This window comes from Netta rufina (assembly GCF_964035555.1).
Source record: "Netta rufina genome assembly, chromosome: 17".
Classification (NCBI taxonomy): domain Eukaryota; kingdom Metazoa; phylum Chordata; class Aves; order Anseriformes; family Anatidae; genus Netta; species Netta rufina.
The window spans coordinates 7,494,748-7,517,960 of record NC_140141.1 but is presented as its reverse complement, the minus strand read 5'-3'; the positions used below and the strand labels follow the sequence as shown (position 1 = coordinate 7,517,960).

General features: G+C 41.2%; 1 protein-coding gene across 1 annotated transcript in view; it reads right to left on the bottom strand.

The window, feature by feature from the left end:
* Positions 1-3,093: 3,093 nt before the first annotated feature.
* The window catches only part of RSPH14 (radial spoke head 14 homolog), a gene marked incomplete at both ends in the record, with an annotated part of 91,324 nt that continues 71,204 nt past the window's right edge, over positions 3,094-23,213 (bottom strand). The window contains 3 exons of the mRNA XM_084297019.1: positions 3,094-3,335; positions 4,057-4,187; positions 5,014-5,239. Coding sequence (XP_084153145.1) covers positions 3,094-3,335; positions 4,057-4,187; positions 5,014-5,239 — 599 coding nt within the window. The remainder of the gene's footprint in view (positions 3,336-4,056; positions 4,188-5,013; positions 5,240-23,213) is intronic.

The following is a 23,213-nucleotide window of genomic DNA, read 5'->3' as shown; positions in this document are numbered from 1 at the left end:
ACTCAGCAATTAAGCAATAACTGACAAAAATCAAAATATTGCTAGGGTCAGAGGATATCTTGGGTTAACCTATAAATCAGCATTAGTATAACTTCATACATCTTGTTCTCCTTTGTTTCAAGACTTTGTGTATCTCAGACGAGAAAGCAAATCCTTCTTCATAAGGACTTTCTTTTCTTTTTAGGTATGAAAATTCATTAAGTGATTATATGCTAAGTTAGAGAATCAAAGTTTAATAATGGAGAATAAAATACCGAGAATTCCAAACCTAAAAAATCTGGGATTGTTCTGTGTATTTTCTACCTAATTCTTTTTACCCTATAATTTCTGTTCATGCCACTGCTTTTCTATTTCATATAAATTTTGGGTCAACCTAGCTCATTCAGTTTTTCACCAGTATCTTCTCTATTTGTAAAAACTTTTTCAAGGACTTTTTCCTGATTGCTTTGATTTCTCCACTACTGTCTCAGGGCTCTGATCTTATCTTCCATCTTACAGGTGCTGTTTTAACAGGGAGATTGAGAAATATACTAGCGTCCGTACTTCAGAGCTCAGTTAAGGCTTTGCTCCATTTTTGTACTGTGCATGTGTGTAAGACAAGAACGCAGATACCATGTTAGAACCTGATTTGGAAACTGTTTATGTTGTCTCTAAAGCAATGATGAGGCAGATGTTCAGAGTGCAGTGCTTAAGGTCCAAGTCGGCTAATTTTCTTGTCAGATCAGTTCAGTCTGAATGGTCTTATTTCCACATCTGAACAAGCTAATTATTCTCCTAATTCATTGAAATGCAATACCTGATTTATCAGGGCAAAGGCTGTGACAGATGTTTGAAACTGAGCCAAAATGATCATTACTGTCTTTTCCTACTGCAGTTCTGTAAGTGTAGGTGAGACTTCTGACTCACACTTATCGAACTGGATGCACTCAGGCATTGATATGTGTTACACGTGAGTGCCTTATGTCTGTTGTGCACGTCAAGTGTGCTGAAAAGGCAGAGTTCCTTCAAGACCCTGGCCAGAGGAAACAAAACCAACTGACTCAATGCTTTTAAATCACATCTTTATAGGGCAGGGAAGTCTTCTTCTGGTTAAGCTATGGAAGAGAAACCTTTTAACTTTAATCACGCCTGCAGTTGCTAGAATAAGCTTACACTTTTCAGTTTGCAGTGGGACACTGGGTTTCTGCAGTAAAAAAGCTGCCCTGACAGATAACCGCTGTGTAACCAACGTGCAGCTTCTGTTTAACTACAACTTCTGTCTAGAAGAACACCATGTGGGAGCAAATACCTGAGTGAAAATAAATGGGATTTCTTGTGAAGCTGAGTCACCTGCACCATGACGGCTGCTGTGGGCACTTCTAATGGCCAGGAATTGTCCTGCAAACTTGCTTCATTTCTTCACCCAGGCCTTCTCTTGATGACTTTTAAATTACACGCTAGCAACTGCAGACAGAGGAATTTACAGTATCAGTAGTGACCTGCCTTGACTACACAGTGAGCAAAATATTACTGAACTTCCGTTTCATCTGCTCTTCAGCTCCAAAATCAGAAACTACCTTATTTCCTTCGGGCAATTTATGTCTTCTTGGATAGGCTTGTTTCAGACAGCTTGAACTTTCGAAGTTATATTAAATTCTGTGAAGTAAAATTCATTAGAAAAAAAAAAGGGAGAAAAAAGCATTTTTTTTTTCAACTAGGGGAGTGGCATTTTCAGTTCTCTGTTTTGTTTATCTCCTCATCTCTTTGTTTAGACAGCCATTAATCATAGAATACTGTGGGCTGGAAGGGACCTCTGGAAACTGTCTTGTCCAACTTCTGTTGGACTAGACCATAATATTAGTATTGGTTTTCCTCTCAAACTCTCCATCTCCCCTCAAAATGAGCCACAACAGCAAAATTCTTCCATTCTGGCAGAACACCTCCATTTTCATTATATTTGTTGATTTTTTTTTTTAATTTTATTTATTATTATTATTTTTTTTAATGCAAAGGATAGACCACAGCTCTACGAAAGTAAAAAATAGCAAGTAATAGCCAAATGCAAAGGCATGTTTGTTCCATAATCTAACAAACTTCAGATTGGGGCTGATCCCTCTTATGTTGGAGGCACTGGGTTCCCCAGCCAAGCTTTCCAAGGCCTACCTCAGTAAAGCCTTGCTGGTTTATTTTCTCCTTAGTGTAAGTGTGGATAACTGCACGTGGTGACCCCGAGCCTGGCACCAAACATACGGAATGGGAAGGGCTGTCTGCTGAGATCCCCAGCAGGTTAAGAACCTGGGCCGTGACTGGAGCTAAGGCTGAGGGAGGGGCTGCAGGCACACAGCAAGAGGGGGCTCAGAAGGGGCCACTGAGGTGCAGTGGTGGCTGCTGTCAGCTGGGGGCGTTGGAGCATCCCATGGATAAACCTCATCGCAGGGAGGGATGGGTGGAGGTGCTCTTAGCACGGAACACTGGGGCCCTGCACCAAACTCATTGCTGGCAAGTCTTGTCAGTGACAGAATTTGTTAGAATGGTGCTGAAAAGAATTTGGCTATGCTTCAGGCTGGGAAAGCCTCAGACTTCCCTAGGGGAAGCTTTTCTATGACACTGCCATTGATTTTTTCAATGATGATGCTCTAAATGGTTCTAATCCTGTGTTCAACATATGTTTGCAACAAAACTCATGTAAATGCTTTTTGCTAGGTCAATTTCCCAGCACAGCCAAGATTGCTGGAGAGGTTAATTATGAACCTTTCTTTCTAATATAATTAGTTATTGATTGGTGTCTGACAGACTGCGATTAAAAAAGAAACAGCAAAAAGCGAGAATACGAAGACTACACAAAGGACCAGTTTCTTGTATGACAGAAAAAACTTGGTATCTCAGGAAATAACTCCTGGTAGAGAGTTCTAGACTTGCTACCTTTCCTTTTTCCCCATCGCTCTGCTTGTGACCTGTAAGACAGATGTGAAACAGTTGACAAATGACTTTTCAGGAGGAACTGTTTTTGAGTAACTGAGAAAGAGTTTTGTTTTTGAAGGTCGAATATAATCATGCAACTTTTACAGCAAGACAACAACAGAGGGCAATAGATCTCTATGAAACATCACATCTTCAGAAAGGTTTCCATTTGATGACACGGATGGCAATTTCGGCAGCTCTTCTCACTGCCTCACAGGGATCATTCAGACACTGCTGAAACGTGTCTGTATGATCTAGGAGTTTCCTGCGGCCCTCTGGTAGCTCAGCCAGCATGGTGAGGGTTTTGATTGCGCTCAGACGGGCTTTGCTGGTTTCCCCAGCAACCAACTTCAGTAAAGGTGGAATGGCTTCAGCACCTAGGGCTGAGAATCTCCCTGTGGAAAAATAAACTTGCTTTAAAATGTGTTATTGCATGAAATCAACAAGATTTTGATTTTTTTCTTTTGACTCCCTGCCCAGTTACAGCTCTGAACACCCAGACTGTGCAGTGTGAAGACATAGGACACGCTTTTCTCTTGAAAACCAAAGCTAGCTGCCAGCTAGCTTTTATTTTTAAGAAAAATGATCTTAGTTGACTTTTTCTGCCTTGCACATTATTATTTCATTTGCAACAAACTATCTGAGAAGGTGTGAGACACCAAGTGATAGGATAAGCTGTTTTTTTTGGGGGGGATTAGATGCCCTTAAGAACATCCTCCATTCCTCTATTTTTAAAGACACTTCAAACACTGAGATCGATGCCTGTGTTGTCTTTGGAAGACAGGGGGGACAGTTGCAGAGGAGGATTGGAATACAACTACTGTTATTAAGAGTCTTTTATATCTAATTATTCACTCATCACACTGAAAATTCAGCAGTTAGTATTTTCAGTGTCTTGTAACTTACTTGAGAGAACCACCAGCCTTATTAATATTCACTCCTCTCTTAGCTGTGAGAAACTGCCTATGAAATGTCCTGATCTTACAATTTCTGGCACAGCTTTTATGCTACTAGAAACAGAGGATTTGGGGGGGAAGAGAACAGGGGCACAGGTACTAAGTTGCCTTAAAATTGGATTTCCGAACAGCATCCAACAGAACTGCCTCTTTCTCTTACCCTGAGGTTTAATGGTAGCAAACATCAGCGCTCCTGTTGCGCTAGCTTGGACTTCAGGATCTGTGTCTTCTAACAGGCTCACCAGCACAGGAATAACTTCACCTACCACAATTTTTCCCTCCGGATGGGTACTGTGCAGAAAAGATGGTTAAGATGCTTTCTTTAACTGTGTCTGCTAAACATGCAACTACCCGCAGCTTCTCCCCATGTCTGGCTCCCTACAGCGCTCCTTTGTTTCATGACGGTGGTGCTGACACAGTCCTCCTCTCCTCTCTGTTCTCTTTGGAGTCTAAATGTTCTGACTGTTAGACTGTTGGAAGCACCACTACCCAGACGCAAAGAAAAGAGAGGGAATATCTGTTTATGCCTGGTGTCTAGTAAGTCTACTTGCTGATAAAATACCAATTATTATCATATTAACCTATGTGTGTGGGCTTAATAATTTTTAGGCTATTTTTAGGTGATGTTTGGATTTTTCTCTTTTTACTTCCTGTGATATGCTGGAGACTGCCAGCAGCAAGGAACAGGATGTAGGAAGAAGTGTGCTGGTTCTCCTAATGGCAATTTAGTTAGAAACCAGTTTGTTGAACCCCAAACAGATTCAAACCAACTGCTCTATTAGGGGTCTGCAAGGAATCATTCTTTCAGGTCAATTCTGTCTCTTTCTTTCCAGCTTCTTACATGTGGGAAATGTTTAATATGGCCCACAAGACAAACAATACAAAAGAAAAATAGGAGGAAAAGGAACAACTTATCAGCCTCTACTTTCCTCAGTGATTTGTAGCAGTTAGAATTTTTAGAGGTCTTCAACCTGTGTGTGCATACAGGCTGATATTATTTTCCTTGTGAAATATAGCAGCTTCAATGTATAGTGGAATAGCCACTGTACATTAATAGACTTGATTGAGTTCATTAGCATTTTCTTGGGCTTAAGTGTTATAGATAGATTTCTTTTACCCAATTTCTAAAAGGACCTGAGCTGCTTTGCTTCTGATGGTCACTGATGAATGTGTGAGCTTTTCCTTCAGGATGGTAATGGCACCACTTGATAGAGCTTCAGAAGCCTCCACACGTAGACAGTTGGAGAGTGTATCTAGGATTAGCTCCTGGATTTCATTCAACTCAGACTTCAGTTTGAACATAAGTAAGGGAATCAAACCAGCATGCAGTATGTCAGCAGCCCCTGCAGGAGGAGATACAAGAGACACGGGTGAAAGTGTGAGTGCATTTTCTATTTCTGCCTGTACTTTGAAATTTTTAATAGGATCAAAATGTATATGATAACTCATTTCCTTACACAGATGTGGGACTGGGACATGGAAACTATTACAACACCAGACTGTTCATGAATGCCGTCTTAGCATTGCTTCCACAGTGAGCTTCCCCAATGGTTCTGTGAAGACATCAGCCCAAGTAACACCCCCAATTGATCTGTGTTTCCAGTTCTCCCCACCATAACATTTTTCCCAGAATTATTCCTGCTAAGAAGATAGATGTAAGGCACCTTACGTACAACTGTTATACACACCTTATATACAACTATTCTCAACAACAACAGATGCTGACAGGCTGAGATGTGAACCTTTAGAGCTAATACTTTGATACAATTCTTCACTATGGTTTCTGCAGGGGAAGACAGGTTTTGGAAACCATCAGCTTCCTTGCACATTTCTTTGTGGTAATTCTGTTATGGGGGAAAATCACATACTGAGCTTTCCATCAGTCAGTACATATGCACTATTTCATAAAGGGAACAGCATCAAAGGTAAAATGATCATCATCTGCACTGCAAGTGATGTCTTTGCTATGAACTAGTGACTGACTCTTACACAATACTAAGTCAGCACTGAAGGAGCAGTGCCATGGGGAAGCAGAAAGCAGAACATACTGTCCACAAGCAACTCTCTGAAAACAAAATTCTCCAGCTGTCTTGTTGCTAAGGCTGCTTCTTTGGTTACCAACAGAATGTGTCTCCTTTTGAAGTGATTCACATGCAGTTAGATAAGGAAGTTTTGTGAGTAAGCGTCATCAAGGTGTTTTCAAATGAATCTTCCCGGTTAGAGATAAAAGGATGAGTGGGAAAAAGATCTTAATGGCCTTTTGTAGTGCACTGGAGAAATCCCTCAACTTGACAGCCAGGTGAAAAACATGATTCTTGACCTAATCTAGAGGTTATTCTGTTGTACATATTTCTGAGGTTTTGATGACACTGAATAATATCTTATGTTACTAACTTATTAGGATCCATTTTTCTAATGCCAATGCAAAGAAATGCCCAGGGCTGGTACTATTACAGCTTTTACCATCTGCAGTACCTTTGGTGGTCACTTCCTGTGAGAATTCAGATAAATAAGGAAAAACAGATTCAGACAACTCACTCTTGAAGCTATCAATGTTTTAAAAATAAGGATTTTTCTGTGTACCAGAAAAAACAGCGTGGAAGGAAAGTGGGGAAAAAACACTGTCTTTGAAGCTGTGTCTCTGTGTATCACTAGAGGGGAGTTGCATTTTCATAGTAGAAAAACCCAACTGTATATTTATTTTCCATAGAGGTACAAAAAGAAGAATATTCTCAAGGGGCAATTCACACTGTCCCCATACCAGATGTGGTAAAGGAAACCTGCACTGTTGCTCTGGCAGGAGACTCCAAGGGAGGTCCCTGAAAAGGAAGCAAAGATTGCACAGCTCACTCCATCACTTCTCATTAACTCCCCTGACAAGGATTATAGGTGTTCGGATTATACGCTATAGGTATAGAAGGGCTGGGGGTGGTTATAAGATGACATTCTCTCCTTTCAGTGATTGATTTTTTGTGTAGGTGCTTTCCAGATAACCTGTGATATTTTCAAATCCAGACTGCATCTGGACGATTTGACATTAATTTCATTCTTTCCATATAATTTAACATGCTGAATGTAAATGTAAATAGCAGTGACAAAGAATGGAAGTTTAAACTCCATGCTCCTCCAGAGCTTTGGGTAGCTGTAATTCACATGACAGCAGTCTGCTTTGGGATAGTGTCACACAACAAGTTTCATCATATCATTTCATAAGCCAATGCTAGCTCTCGCACAGAGTAGTCAGCATTCCACCTTGAGTCAAAAGAAACCATTGCCTTTCTGTTTCTACTATTGCTGTAGCATTTTTCTCATGCTTGTAGATACACTTTTTTTCTTTCCTAGAGAGGTTCCCATCACTATTTTTCCATTTGGTTTCAAATATTTAATAGGCTTTTTTTTTTTTAATCCATCATCTTTTTATTTTATTTTATTTTATTTTATTTTATTTTATTTTATTTTATTTTATTTTATTTTATTTATTTCCTGCACTTCCCTCTTTTACAGGCCTTCCTTGCAGACTTTTTTCAATTCCCTTGATTGCTATTTCAGCATGTTCTCTGTACGTATTCAATGTTCTGGTTTCACATCTTTGTGTCTGTGTCTTTCACTTGTCTTCTAATACGTTCAATTAATATATTCAACTAAACAGGCCTGCTTTCATTGGCCCTTGAGTTTATTCCTTCCATTTAATGTTTATTGACTTTCTTTGACTCAGCCATCTCTCATTCATTGCATTTACACTTCACGGCTTCTTTTGGTGCTAGCCTTTGCTATTGCACTGCATTCTCGAGTACCAAATATATAACAAAGACACTTTATGTCTTTCTGTTCCAATAAGCTGGCAAAATAATGTACAGAGCATTGTCTAAGCTTTTATTCTGTGGTCAGAAATCCCTATGTATCTAGTGGATGCTTATTTTGTATGAACACTCAGGCTGTTTTAATTTTTTTAAATTGCTCTCTCTCTCTCTCTCTCTTTTTTTTTTTTTTTAACCAGGCCATCTTTCCTATCTACAGTTTTTGTCAAACTGTCCTATCCAAAATGCTATTGTGCTACTGGAGGGAGCTTCCCAGATATAAATATAGAAACTAAGATGGATTGTTTGACCTTGTCAAAAGTCTCAATGTGTAAAGAGAAAGAGGGTGGAGAGGAAGGGCCATCAACAACAGAAAAAAAAAAAAAAAAAAAAAGAGACTACCTAACAGTGAGACTGAAATTTCCAGGTGGAAATTCGTCATGGTTTTCTCAAGGGAACCAAATGGTGAAAGGTCTAGGGAGGTGAAAAGGAAAAGGGAGGAGACAGAATTAGTGGAGAGTTGTTTGAGCGTTGCTTGTAAATTAGAGCAGTCTCAGATCCTTGCTTCTTACAGAACAAGCAATGGGCAGGGAAGGTAAGCTGGTGTTTCCAGTAGTCACGTACTATTCTGGCATCCTCAGGGTCTTGACTTTTCATTGAAATGCTGTCCTTTCAGAGGTGCTTTATCTGTGCAGAGAGTGTTCCAGATATTCTGGACATAGTGAAGCAGGAGGGAAAAAAAGTTTTCAAAATGCAAATAGTTGTATTTGCAGCTCCATTGTTAACACCATTATTGATCTCTTTCTCTGAGACCTTGTAATCTTCCTTTGGGCTGCTTTTTATCTCAGCACTCATCTCTTCTTCCTCATAGCCCTTTGGCCACTCTCATTCTCCTTTTCCTGACTCTTTTTTCAAATAGACCTAAAGAGGTGTTGCCATTTATTCTGTTCTCTCAGTATGGCTGCAGGGCAAGTAAACAAATCAAATTTTGTAGAAAACAAAGAAGTCCTTTATAGCATATAACAGTGGTGTGTTGTTTTTCAATTACATAGAGCACTTAAATCACATTACACATTCTTTTCAGTACAAATGTCAGTTTTCAAATCAAAGCCCTTTAAATGTTTTAATAAGAAGCATAGCCAGAGAGAGATGTACAGTGTAGCACCACATAGTGAAATTGTATGTAAACACAGATTCTATATTATGTGAATGTTTTGTTAATTCCTCAGAGGTCTCTTTGAGACCTTCAGAAACTATCTAAAATGGTTCAGCATAGGAAGAGGCAGAAAATGAAAAGAAAAGCAGAGCCAGGCACAGCTGGAGTGAACAACGCCACCCTGAATCCTGGTGTGCCAGCAACGCGTCCAGTGCACAGCAGCTGTGCAATCCCAGCGTGGGAGCTCACCAGCTGCAAGTAGCCAAATGATCCTGACAAAATTCTTACACCTAGCGGCTCTCTTGCTGCAACAGTTCAGCACGGTTTTAGAGGTAACAATGTGTTTATTGAATTAATGAGTGCTAGCATACATGATATACATTGAACAATGTTGCCTTTCTGAGTGTCAAGAGGATAGCAGCAGATCCCTCCCCGGCTTACCTTCCTTAATAACTCCTTGCTCATTACTGTTTAAATTGAAAAAATATCTTATTCTTTAGACTCCCTGAGAAGACTTCTGAGTCACCAGTCACAAGAGCATAGTTTGAGAACCCTGTAGTAGCTAACTTAATGATAAGATTCAGCATGTTGAGTTGCAGTGTTTCAGGCATTAAGGCTGTGTCAGGGAATACATTAAAGATGATAATATTTGAAAATTTTCTTTCCAGTATGTTTGGAGCAGGAGATAGACCACAATAAATGAAATAAAACTTACCTGCCTGCACCCCATCAGCCTTATCAAATCTTCCAATTAAAGATGAAAACTCTGTTGGTATCTTTGAAAGACAGAATATTTTCCTCTTCTTTGCAATAATAATTCTCTGTCTTTCAGTAATAAGTTAAACAGGAATAAACAGTAGTGTCCCAAAGGACGCCTGTGCCTGGAGGCAAAGAATCATCTCTCATCAAGGACTGAGAGGTGGAAAGTCCCTATTTAAATAAACTGAAGAGCTACTTGGGCATTAGAGACTTGAGGAAAATACTGCAAATACTGGGATCTGACTAGAAATAGTAAGCATTTCTATTTCAAACTATTTCACATCTGTGCATCAGCTAAATGCATTTATCTTATAGCAGCCCTAGGGACATACCAGATATAAAATCACAACCTCGATAATAGCGTCTGTCATATTCTAACTAAAAATGCAATAGCGATGTAACTGCGTAAATAGCTGTATAACCATAGTAAGCATTATGGGATCTGCTCTTGTTGGAGCTACTGAGAATTTTTCCAGTACTGAGGATTTGGGGATGCGATGTGTATGAAAAACATTTAAAAAAAAAAGAAAAAAAAAAGTTATAAAAATATTAAAATGTCAGCAGGGTCCTTGAAAAACCTCTTTCAAGCAGCAACAAGAAATAGATAAGATTGGTCTGATAAATAAGTGGTAAGTAATTCTCAGCAAAGAATAAAGAGACTCCTGTGCTATCTTGTTTCTGTTTTTAGAAACTTTGCTTTAGTATGTGTGAAATTGTTATATCAAAGCAGCACTGACAATAATTAACATAGAACATACAGCTAATATAACTGCACTAGCTTTGCTGCTATAATTTAGAAATCCAAGAAACAGAAATCTTTTTAAAAAACATATATATATTTGTCATTTTGGTACTAAATAAGACTGCCTGTGCCATTCTGCTTGAAAGCAACGGGCTTAACCACCTAAATCATTTATGCCCCATGAGAAGATTAGTATATAAATAACTTGGAGATTCTGGTCTACAGAGCGTCTTTGTCAGAGTACCTCTGGAAGTCCTGGGAATGAATTAGACAGAGTTGACTGTGTTTCACATAGAGACAGCTTCCAAACTGAAAAATAAATATTGGATTCTGATTTTGTACAAGAATGATCTACAGGGTAAAATCAATAATTGACTAAGACAAGTACCCTACTTCTGATGGTTGTCAGCCTCTCCTGTAGTAAAAATCACCAAAACCAATGCGGTGGTAGTTATGAAATATGCTCTCTGTTGTAGTAGTGAATAATCCATGATACACATGTGGATTGCTGGTCATTCGCACGGCATCAGAAGGTAGTGTCTAAAATGAAAGCAACTTTTCCTTCTTTTAATAAAACTGTATTCATTACCATATAAAAGAAAGCAAACAGTCAAAACGATGGTAAAATAGAACCAATGCTGGCTTATAAAGATTTTTCTAGCTATAATTGTTGCATATTCTTGCATGTTGGAGTACAAGCATTGATATTTCCTACAGGGTTTTTTTCCTCCATCAGAACTCTAGCTGTTTGCACCTCCCATAAAATTAATCTTTTGTTTTCTTAGTTTGTAACTTATATTCATGATCATCCGATATACTCAGGTGTGCGAATGCATATGCACACACGGGCTCAACTGATCACAATGCGTATCAATGACACAAATGAGGAAATTTCTCATATTTTCTTTCTCTGGTAAAGTATATTTCCTTTGTTCAGAGAGATTTTTATAAATTGTTAAAAGTAAAGACGGAAAATAACCCAGAGGATTTTTTTTCCTGTGTTCTTTTGGATAAAGAAGGAAATGTCATCCTGAAATTTATTAATTTCCTCCACAGGGAAGACTTTGCCAAAATGCAAGAGGGAAGGAAAACAGTCTGACATATGTACTACTTGCTCCAGAGTCCTCAGATCAATTACTGAGAGAGAAAATTAAAGCCCTGAGATAACTACTCTCAGAAAGCTGAGCCTTAGCCATGAATTCCTACCCAATTTCGCATTTTCCAAATGAAAATTTCTCCTTTTTTGTCTTTTGGTTAGGAATGGAGACATGAAGCGATAGAATAAGACCAAAGGGACCAGTGCAGCCTCTTACCATAAGAGACTGCTGAATTCACTGCTCCCACAAATGCTGGCTATGAATTCAATCATTCACAGAAAACAATAGATTTAGTACATATGACACAGTCAATATGTTCAGAAGGTAACCCGGACTGGCACATCTGCAAGCACTAACTTAAATATCAGATTTTATGCTTAATACCAATCACATATACCAAGAGTGCAGAAAGCGTTAACAATTACTATAGCAAGTTTCAGTCACAGAAAAATTGATACTGTAGGTGAGCACAACTATCAGTTTGACAAATGTTCATGTGATTATTACTTACATTGTAGTAAGCTTTAGAGATTCCTATGGAGAAGGAAGGTCTGCTGCATTGTAGAGGCTTGTAAAGAAATGTGAGAGACAGCTCATTTCCCAAATGGGTTATGGACGGGGCAAAAGGAGTGGGTGGGAAGGAAAGAGGCCGAAAGCTGTTTAATTCTTCAGGTTGAAGAGCTGAGAAATAACAAAGATCCGGTTTAGTGTCACTGTCCCAAAGTGCTCTTGTGGCTACCCAGCCAGAGTCTTGTGGCCAGAGGACAGACACAAGCTGCTGACGCCCTCCCTGCTCCGACCCTTGGGCTGCCCCTGTTGCTGTGGAGGGAGACGGGGAGGCTGCCTGGGACCGAGGCTGGCTGGCCAGCGGGGAGCAGTGCGCAGGCAGGTGGCTTCCTCAGGGCCACAGCAGGTCTTGGTGTTGGTCGTGTTATTGTGGCATCTAATGCTTCCTGAGAGCTTGGAAGGTTGCTCTTTGGTGGACTGTAGTTTAAAACCCTTTCTACCAGTGTAAAACCTTTAAGGCTAACTGTCTTACAAGGCTTTAAGGCAAGAGAAATACACAGCTGCAAGATTTCAATTTTCAGAACTTCTGCTGAGAGAATAGTTATTGTTTTTTAAACAAACAAACAACACACTGTCTTCTCTTTTCAGACAGAAGGCTGAAAGACTAAAGCAATATTAATAAAATTCAAGAAATAATTTTGTTAACTATCATAAATTTCTGTTTCTGTAAGGCTATATCTGTGGAGCTTGTATTCTGCACTACTGTATGGACTTCCTTTTTTCCATTTTCTTCATTGTTATAATTTTCTTCCATTTTTTTGGTCTATTTTCTTCAACTTTTTTTTTTTTTTTTTTTTTTTTTTTCTACATTTAAAAATCTCTTGGTAGAGAATTTCAAAGAATAAACTGGTGAAATTGTAGCACTGACAAACCCACTGGTTGTGTTTCCTGATCTAGCATGCTGGCAAAGCTGCAATAAGTTAATTTTATCCTACAGTTCACACTGCATGCAGTTGTGCCCAGAAGAGCTCAATTGAATGGTTAAAACTGATAAAATCTCTAGGAAAAGAAGAATGCAGTACTGTAGGCGGGTGAAATCCTTTTATACTTCAAATGGTCTGGCTTGGCAATTTTGTTCAAAATGAAGCTGGAGGAAATGCATCTCCATTAGACCGGTAGGCCCAGATGGCTGCACGACATGAGTGGAGCTGCATGGAAAGGCAGATAACGCTCCGCTTCCCACACAGGCCTGCTGCCTTGCAGATTCCACTTTTTCTGCGGAAAGCCACATTCTTAAGGAAAACTACTTACACTGCTCAATGAAAATTTCTTCCATTCTGGGTGGGGTTCTACAATAGGGCTTTCCAGTTTTTTAGTGCATATTTTAGTTCTGGCAATGAAAAATTCTTAAGTCTTAATTGAGTACCAAGGTATGAGCTGCTCTGGGGGTGATTTGTGCTTTGAAGTGATCCCCAGTAAAGGATGCTCTTGGGTTGAGAGCCCGATTCCTCCAGCAAGCTGTGAATCACAGATGTTGGCTGAAAGGAGTCTGTCACAAATAGGAACATGACTTAACAGTAAATACACTTTCTGCCTAGAGATGTTTTCCTGAATGAAGATCTCCAAGTGAACGCATAAAGGTGTTCCTGTAAAATGACCTTCTTATCATGTATTTGTAAAACAACCAAGGGCAGTAGGACCCAAGCAACAACAGTGAAATGAATCTGTTACTTAACCCAGACTAAAACACTAGGTCTAGCTTCTGGAAACATGCCAGATTAAAAGGTATGCACTTGGGTAGTGCTACTGATGTGCTTATATTTAAGAACATTACATACAGTGTATTCAAAACATTACGACCAGAAGCAGAGACAGTCGTATTTGTAGCAGTTATAAGAGATACCAGCAGCTATTTACTCAGCTGATGAAATAACTGCCATTTTAATATAATCTTTTTAAAACCAGCACTGAGACAAGTAACTCTGAAAGCTATGTTAACTGAAAGATGTGCTGGGGTGTTTATCCATTTAGTCAGTTCAGGCGAAGTTAGCACAATGTGCTTTGCCCACTGTGCTGGCTCAATTGCCCAGTTAGTCAGTAAGGGGTTCCAGTGGCCAGACGTAGGCATCTAACACCAATTCAACCATCCTTGGGTACCTGAGGCATCTGTCTGTGACTGTCGGGTATGACATAAGGCCAGCAGGACACTGGGACGTTTCTAAGGTGCAGTAGGAGGCAGACGGGATATCCTTGAAAGCTGAAAGTAGTCCCAGAGTCTTGTGTCTGGACCTGTCCCAGAGACATGTCTGGAGGCCGAATTGCTTCCTGAGTCACTGCCATTTGTTTGTTGGATCGATCTTGTGTGCGCCCGTGAGAGTGCAAGAGCTCTCTTTTAAAGTAGGAGTGGCAAATCACAAAAATTAGAAGTCACATTTACTCATTTCTCTATTAGTTTATCACCAACGTAGTCCTAGACTGAACTGGCCTTGCAGTTTTTCACCCCCCTCTGGAACTGCTTCGGGAGGGGCAGTGAGCAGTTACAGCCAGCTGAAAGCACCGCTTTGTGCATCTCTGCCAGTGACCACCGGTGGGGTATGTATGTGGTATCTTTACAGAGATACAAAATTAGCCATGACCTAACATGGAGAAAGTGTACAATTATTTAAATTCCATTACTTAAACCTGACTGCAGCCATCCAGTTATTTACAGAACTGCTCTGGCATCCAAAGCCCCTGTAGTAAAGCTACCCGAGTGTCCACAGCGTCATTTCTGTTGGTTCCCAGAATTACCTCTGTGCCCTCAAACAAAATTTGCAGCCTTTTTTAAACTACCAACTTTTTTCTCCTGTTAATCAGATATTATAAGGAAATGCAATTGTAAAAAAAAAATAGTGCCTGCTGAAATTGTAGCTACAGCTCGTGGCTCCTACATGAAGTAAAATTATCATCTGAAAAGGATATAAAGAAATATGAAATTGGATTAAAATTATTTTTCTAAGTATCTATTAAAAAATATATAAACAATTATTTTAAGGCCCCAGTTTGATGCTTTTTCAAGTAGGGGCAAAAACATCAGTGAAGAAAAATTAACTGAAATCAAGACATTGCCTCTTTTTATTTGTTTATTATTGTAAAAATAAACAAAACCCAAATGCCTGCCTGTAACCTCAGGTGGGAGAGACCTACTTTCAACTCACTGCTTCAATGAATATTTAATCATTCATGCGAAGTGGAAAACCTTCAATCAGGAAGATTGGAGGAGGGAAAAAGGTATCCCAAGAGTAACCTAGAGCCTGTTGCTCAGAGCACTTTAATAGGACATCTGAGGCTGGTATTTTTTGTTTTAAAAGATTTAGTTTCAAAAAAAGTTTTTTTTTCTGTTGAAAATGTCTTTGCTAAAATAATTTCTGGCATTCTTCAATTGCATCTCCTTGGGTGCAATTCCCTAAGGATCTGTATGTTTCAATCTCAAGTGATTTTGTCAGCCGTTTGCATTTCACTGATCTTTCATTCTGTGCTGTACTAAACGATCTCCTATTTCTTTTGGGGTTAAAGTTTGAGATGTTGTGTTCCACACCCCCTTCCCTTACCCTTGATAACAAAGAATGAGGAAAGAATATATATATTTTTTTCTTAACTCCATCTTCTTCATGGTATCTCTGTAGCATTCTTCACGTGGAGGTTCTGAAGGAGTCAGGGCCCACGTACCCAGCACAAAGCTTATGAGAAGCGAGGACTGCTGTGAAGTTAAGCGCACAGGAAAGCCAGCATATCTTTCAGGGCTCTAGGCAAGCCTCCAAGCAGCTGTCCACCAGCTGCTGGATTTAATGCTTTTTTTTCTAGACTTGGCTTCAGTGGCAAGTGCTGATTCAGCAGCCAAGCCCATGACTGTGAACTGCAGATACAGTAGGTATAATAAAGCCATGAAAGAATGTAGAGGCACTTACATTTTGAGGGTTTGGCTGGTTTTTCTTTTTTATTTATTTTTTGTCTGTTGGAAAACTAAGGAAGTCCTTCTCTTTAGTTGTTTGTGGTGTCAGCTGTAATCCATTATCTGGGCTCACATTCTCAAGTATCTCGCATGAAGGAGATAGGAAGATTAAACGGTTGATACGAAGTGAAGCCCTCTGCTACCTGAAGGATATGAGAACAAGATAAAAACGCGAAAACCTGGTAGAAAGTGAATTTTCATCCTAAGTGATAAAGTGAAAGGTGTTCAGGCTGATACCACCTCCTGGAAGGTGCATTCATGATTTTTTCACCCCATCTCACAGCCACTGGTACAAAGCAACAATTTGCCAGATATTTATAAATACCAGGTTCCAGTCATCTTCACTTGATGCTATTTTAACATCTTCCAGGTGAGAAAAAGGGTTAAAAATAAAAATATAGACTTTTTATTCTTCTCTAAACGTTCTGTTCAGTTCTTCATGCTCAAAGAGAATCACAGACCTGCCTATAAATATCTAACCCAGATATACAATTGCTTGTTAAAAAGAGGGTGTTTGGTAGAAGATTGAATGAAATAGAAAATGTCTTTTATTATATTTTCATTACAGACCAGATGTGGCCTCTCAGTTTTCCCTCTATCATTTGGAGATGTACATTCACCAAGAACATTGTATGTGTGCTTATAAATATTTTGATGTTGTCATGGTATAATAAGGGTAATTGATTAGAAAAATCCCTATGGGATTTTGCACTTAAGAGCACGTTTCTGTTCTAGCACTATTGTCTTCAAACTAAGGGTGTGCGAATGCATCTATTTTGATTGATCCCAACCAGAAAGCAACAGTAAACAGGCAAGGACTTGGCTTTTGGTCAATGAGCTGCACTGGCAGGCTGAGTGATCCTTGTGCAGCTGGGGGTTCCAGTAGGCTGTGTGCTAGAAGCTGCACACCAACAGCCAAATGCTGCTCCCTTCACATTAAAACCTGCTCTAAAACAGTAAAAAATGTGCGACCTGCCTGACATGGAAGAGAGAGCAGAGATCCTGTCAGCTCATCACTGTTTCTTCAAACTACTAGACAAATCACTACTTCCAGGCAAAAAAGGTAACATAAACTATTAATTTTCAGTATATATGTGTATATCTTCAGGCTGTCTATGTAGAAAAATACCATTTAGAGCACTGAGCTAAAGAAATGTGTTTTGACACCCCATCTGACATTGGGATGTACGCTATTTTGAGCCATATATTTCCCTTCAAGTTCCTCTGGGGGCTCAGCAACATGTAGTGCAATCACTATGAGCTGAAAGGCCCTGAGTGAGAAGTTCTGGGTGCAGGTCAAGGTGCCGTTGAAGAAAACAGACAGATCTGCTGCTTTGTTTTTTGGATGAGTTGGGTTTTAACTGCCATTAATGAAGAGCAAGCTCCCGTACTGTGGTGTTGAAATAAAACTCCCCAACTTCTCAGAGGACAACCCACCCCGTTACTTGCATGCTGTGTGCTGATGATCCTTCCCGTACAACACCTGATCTACTGTTAAGTGCCTCCCACAAAACTGCAAGATAGCAAGCGTTTTGTTGTATCAGTCAAAAATACTGAAAGTGCTGAAAGCTCTAGAGAGCATGTGAATGAATATCGTCCTACCCAGGATGATGGCAGTTGATGCTGATTTTTCTACTGAAGTTGGTAAATGTGTGGAAGATGCTTTTCTCAGATATGAAGTACTATACTGAAGATACACGTAATGCGACAGTTTCTATAGTAACTACTTGTTCTTTATGGAGGAGCAGATTAAACCTGTACACCTTGTTATTGTTCTTTCATCCTATTATCTAGACTACTCAGCTACCACAGATGTGCTGCTCTGTTCCATTCCCTTGCCAACGGAACTATGTCAGGGCTTTACGCACCTGCAAGCAAAGAGCACCTTTGGGACACAAAGCGCTCTTGGAACGTAACTGACCGCTGCCTGATCGTATGAAAGTGTCAAAGGATGTAGATACATTGTGAGGTATCAGAAGCTAAAATTTCAAAATTAAGTTGTAGAGATGAAAGGATGATCTATTACCTCTTTTTTTTTTTTTTTTTTTTTTTTTAAGATGGAAGATGGGGTGCATTTATGATTTGAACACTGCCATTTTGCTGAGAAAACAAGGCCAGTTACATGTATGACATTTCTTTTCGGAATGCTAGGAGTTCACCAGACAAACTTTGCCTGTGGGGTACTCGCATGGTGTGAACAAGACCTCAGATGTGTTACCTCTAGGAACCACACGGTACACCAATTCCTAGCTCTTATTTCTGTGCAAGAAAAATAATGTTGGTACCTTGTGTTTTACACTAAAACATTTCATTGTTATAATTCCTGATAATCTCAGCACTGCAAGTGGTCTCATTGACAGGAATCGGATGCTTTCTGCACTGCGTTAGACTCGTGGAAAAAATGCCTGCATTCCACCTATGCCTGAGCGCCTTCGTTGCCGTCTCCAGCAGAAATGCATCAGCAATAAATCGCGGTTATGAAACTGGCGGGGCAGGGAGGCATCATCGCTGCGTGGCCGGGGCTGCAGGCTCCGCAGCGCAGCCAGCGTGGCAAGGCGGCTCGGAGGAGAAAGACGCCAGGTGAAAACGACGCAGGACGCGAAGAGGGTAAATCCGCGGAGGAGGAGGAGGAGGAGGAGGAAGAGGGTGGTCAGCGCTACCTGGAAACGCCGCACCGCGCGGTGCGGGACGCGCACGGAGCCCCCTGCCCGGTGCTGGGGCCGGGAGGAGAGCAGGGACGGGCCCCGCGGCGCCGGGTGCTCGCCCCCCGCGGGTACGCGCGCTGCCGGACGCGCGCCCCCGCCCCGGGTGCCGCCCGCGGGGCCCCGCCGTTGCCACGGCAACGGGTGCTCGCCGCCCCCGGCTCCTCCTCTCCCCCCCTCTCCGCGCCCCCAGCCCCGAGCGCCTCCTGCCTGCCGCCGGGGCACGGCGAGCGCGCCCGCTGCCGCATTTTGGGGGGGGGGAAAGGGCGGAGAAAGAGGAAAAAAAAAAAAAAAAAAAGGAGGCTTTTGGATGTTGTGTTCCTGGAGGAAAGCGGGGAGGCGCTGGCTCTGCCTCCTGCTCGGGCCGCGGGGGTAGCGTCTGCGGCCGCGGATGTGCGGGGGGCCGGGGAGGCGGCGGCGGGGGCGAGCGCCCGCCCCGATGGACTGAGCGGCGGCCAGGCGAGGAGAGGCGAGGAGAGGAGCGGCGAGGTGGGTGCGCGAGCGGCCGCGGTCCCCTTGCCCTCCCCGGCAGGTCGCTGCTCCGACCCTCCCGCTCCGGGCGGCTCCGAAAGGCGCGGGGGCTCCCGCGGGGGAAGGCTCAGCGCGGGGAGGCGGCGAGGGATGGCTGGGGCGGCGGGTCCGGCCCGATGACCTTCTCCGGGGGTACCGGCCTCCCCTCGGTGGCTGCTGCCGCTGCAGCCCGCTCCCTTCCCCGCAGAGCTGCCGTCGCCCTGCCCTAGCTCCAGGGCCGCTGGCAGCCCCCGGGAACCTCCGCCGGGAGCTGCCGAGGACGGCCCCGGCGGGTGCCGAGAGGATGCTCGAGGGGGGGCCGAGGCTCTGCCTCCGTCCTGCGCCCCCCGTGCCGAGCAGGGCGAGGTTGCAGCCCGTTAACCTGCACCTGTGGACGGCTCCAGCCGCAGCTGCCAAGCGCAAGTATTTTTTTGGTACGTTCGCTTCTGCGTTTTGGGTAAGCGAGGGATGCACGCAGAGCCAGCAGCTCGGTGTCAGTCTGCTGACCGACAGCAAGCGGGCGGCCGCTTCGTCTCTGGTACTGCCGCTGATCTGCTCCGGGTTTGGCTGTTCCACTGCAGAACTGCCGGTAACGTGTTCTCGCAGTGTTTGCTCTGGAGGCTACTGACCGATCTGAGCAACGTTTTCCTGTGCGAGAATGGTGAAAAACTCGCTGGATTGCCATTCAGCATTTCTTTATATCTCTATACTCGCCCATACTGTCGTGCCCACCATTTGTTTTTTATTTGGGTTCCACGTTTCGCGCCACTGTGGGTCACACCCTTCGGGCGGCCGTCAGAATTTCTCCTGCAAAGGTTACAGCAGCAGGTCAGGTAGAAAGCCACAAGTATCGTGAATGCTTACTTGTGGATCATAAAGGAGTAAAAATGAGCATGTATTTTGTGCTTCCTTAGGGAAAATTGTGGCTGACTTTGTGGAGGGAGACATCTGAAGTCCAAGTTGATGCCTTAAGTGCTGTTATAGGCAGAAGCGGTGGCTTTTCAACAGGGCACGTATTTGCTAACTGACAAGATACAGGTACAGGGATGCAGCTCTGCAGAACAGAGAGGTTTTTGCTGTTAACTTGTCTGTCTCCATCAAATCGTTTGGTTGGAAGCTGTTGCCCAGAAGCACAGATCCCTGTCCTTGGGTAGAGGACATTATTACAGGCTAGGCCTGTGTGTACAGAAGGATGAAGTTCTAGTCTTCAGCAAGCCAGTGATGAGTGAAATCAAGAGAACATCTTAGCTATATGGAGTATTTAGAATAAAATCTTGTATCTCCCATTACAAAAGCACTGATTTGCATTTTCAAAGAACCCCATTTTGCCTGCATATGCATGCACACAGAAAGAAAAAAGGCAGATGAAATCCATGTAAGGCCACAGAGATTTTGTTTTGGCAATGGGCCTTACGGAGGTGAATAAACTCTGCTACATAAAGAATGTGCCACCTCCATCTGAGGAGTATGGTCTTGGCACTGTGCTGGCCACTGGTGGACCAAACTGGAGGACTCTTCCGGAGGCATTGTTGCTTTGAAGTCAGATTTTGGAAGCTTTTGGTGCTACTCAGTGTTTCAGCTACATGCCTTGGGTTTGAATTTAACTATGATAATCTAAAAATAACCAACCAGGTAGTGCTGGAGGACTGAAGTGAAAGTGTTCTGGTTGTCTCAGTTTGGATTACATAGTAATGGAATAAGGTATATTACATTTTAAGAAATCAAGGCAGAAGCAGAAGACAGTAATTTCTCCCTTCTTCTTAAGGAATCTACCTGCTGCGATGTGGGGAAGGGGATAAGCAGAGGGATCAGGATAACAGAAAATTCAGTAGCCAATAACAGCTTAAATCCTTCAATGGTGAAGTCAGCTCTTCCTCTCCAACCTAAGCAGATAATGATTTTGACAGCAGATAGAGACTTGGATGACATGTAGTGGTGAGGCAATATAAAGGAATTGTGTCTCCCCTTTTCTCCTGAATTAAAGAAAAATGCCCTCTATTCTTTTCGGCTAAATCACCATAATTCTACTTATTTCAGAAGATATTCTCCAGATATTTGTAACTGGAAATAAGAACTGAATCTGAGTAACTCTGTGTAAAGGTTTGGTCCTGCTTTCATGAGAGTCATTGGAAGTTTTGTCACTAATGTCAGTGGGACAGAGCCCAGGCTCAATACGAGCACACATTCACCAATCAGATTCTCCCATGCCCTCTAGGATCAACAATGTTGAATAGTTTTGTAGCAGACTTCAGTGAGGTCATGGTCTCAATGACAAATTCTGTAACTCTTTACGGGCATCACAAGCTTTAATTTATAAATTATCAATGATTATTAATCATGTTCTTGTAACTGAGAAAATTGTAGGGTCATTGCTAAAACACTGGCCTCCCATAAATGCTGGTAATGCTGACGTTACCCACCTCCAGCAGTAACAGCCTACTACAGGAGCAGTTAACTATTTTATTTTATCTAAGATAACTCTTAAACCAAAACCCTTCAAAATGAAAATACTGGCATAATTAGATGTAATATTATTTATACTTCGTGAGATAAATTGTATTTTTATTTAAAAACCAAGATTAAATTATGTTTCTTGTGATCCCCAAGGTATCCAGAGTAAACTCACATCCATTATTAGTCACAATAGATTCGCTCCAGTCTGCCTGGGAGGAGAATTTGATTTACAATTATGTTATATTCAAAGTTCATGTTTTTATTAAACTTTACAGAATCTATGCATAATGATTAAGAAGTCCAAATTTCAACAAAATAAAAAAAATGGTTTCAAAATAACAAAAGGGAAAAAACAGAGTGATTCAACACAAATAGAATTGACTCCCTTCTCAAAGTCCCCTTGCAATTTCAGGTCCATGGAATACACAGAACGAGATAGTGAAATTCATCTCTTATTTATTCTCCTATTAAATCTAGAATTGCCACAAATTAGCAATTGAAGTCATCCTAGCTTTATGCCAGTGTAATCAAGAACATAATTTAACCCTTGAATGAAAGCTAGAGAGAAAATAGGCTTCTCTCTCAACTGTTGCTTTTCATTAACACTGATAGGCATTGGTGAAATAGGATGGAAGGAATAGATTATTGAATGGCCATCATTTCTAAGTTACCTAGGCTCCAAACATTTGTTACTATCAAAAAAAAAAAAAAAATCATAACTAGAAGAAAAAAAAAAAAAAGGAAAAATTTCAGAAGGCAACAATTTCCTTTTTTTCTTTTTTCTTTTTTTTTTTTTTTTTTTAGACTTCTGTAGCTTACAACATTATCTATCGTTCAGCAGAAACTCAGCTCTCCCCAGAATCCCATTTTATTATTTAGCATTGGACATGTAATGTATATTTAGAGAACACAGTTTTATCCAACAAATCCTATTTTCCTCTGCCCTTGTTTTCTCTCTAAGCCCCTTACACCAGAAGCCTGTTTCTGGTCTGGATTGCTAAGTCATCACATCAAAAAGACAAGTGTGATAACATTTCCAGACAATTCCATGCTACAGAAATAGCCTGTGAAAATACTAGTGATGATGTTGGCCAATAGAAAGACATAAAGAGGCAAATTTGAAAAAACAAATTCAAAGTCTAAGTATTCATTATACTGTTATATTGCTGTGCATATAGGAAAGTTAACAAATTATTTTCTCTGTGTATTTTGCACATCTGAAAACCAGTAAGTGTACACAATTAAAAAAGCTGGTTCATACAGTGGGGGGACAAACAAAACTTGTCTTTATATGTCCATTCAAAATAGAATGAGATTAGCATACATGTAAAGTTGTGAGATGCAAAAAAGAACAATAATAACCAGAAAGTAGATAATCATTTCTTATGAACTACAACTTGTTAATCTAAAATTTTTTTACAGTGGATTTATGCAATAGTAATTCCCTGGACTTTGCAGTTGGAAGGATTCCAACTTAGATATCTTAGATATCCCACTTAGATACCACTTAGATACTTACAATGGGTCATGTACGTATGGGTTGTTGGTAAAGCTTTCCATAGAGTTGGTGGAGCAAAAAACCAGATTTGTACAGTGCAATTT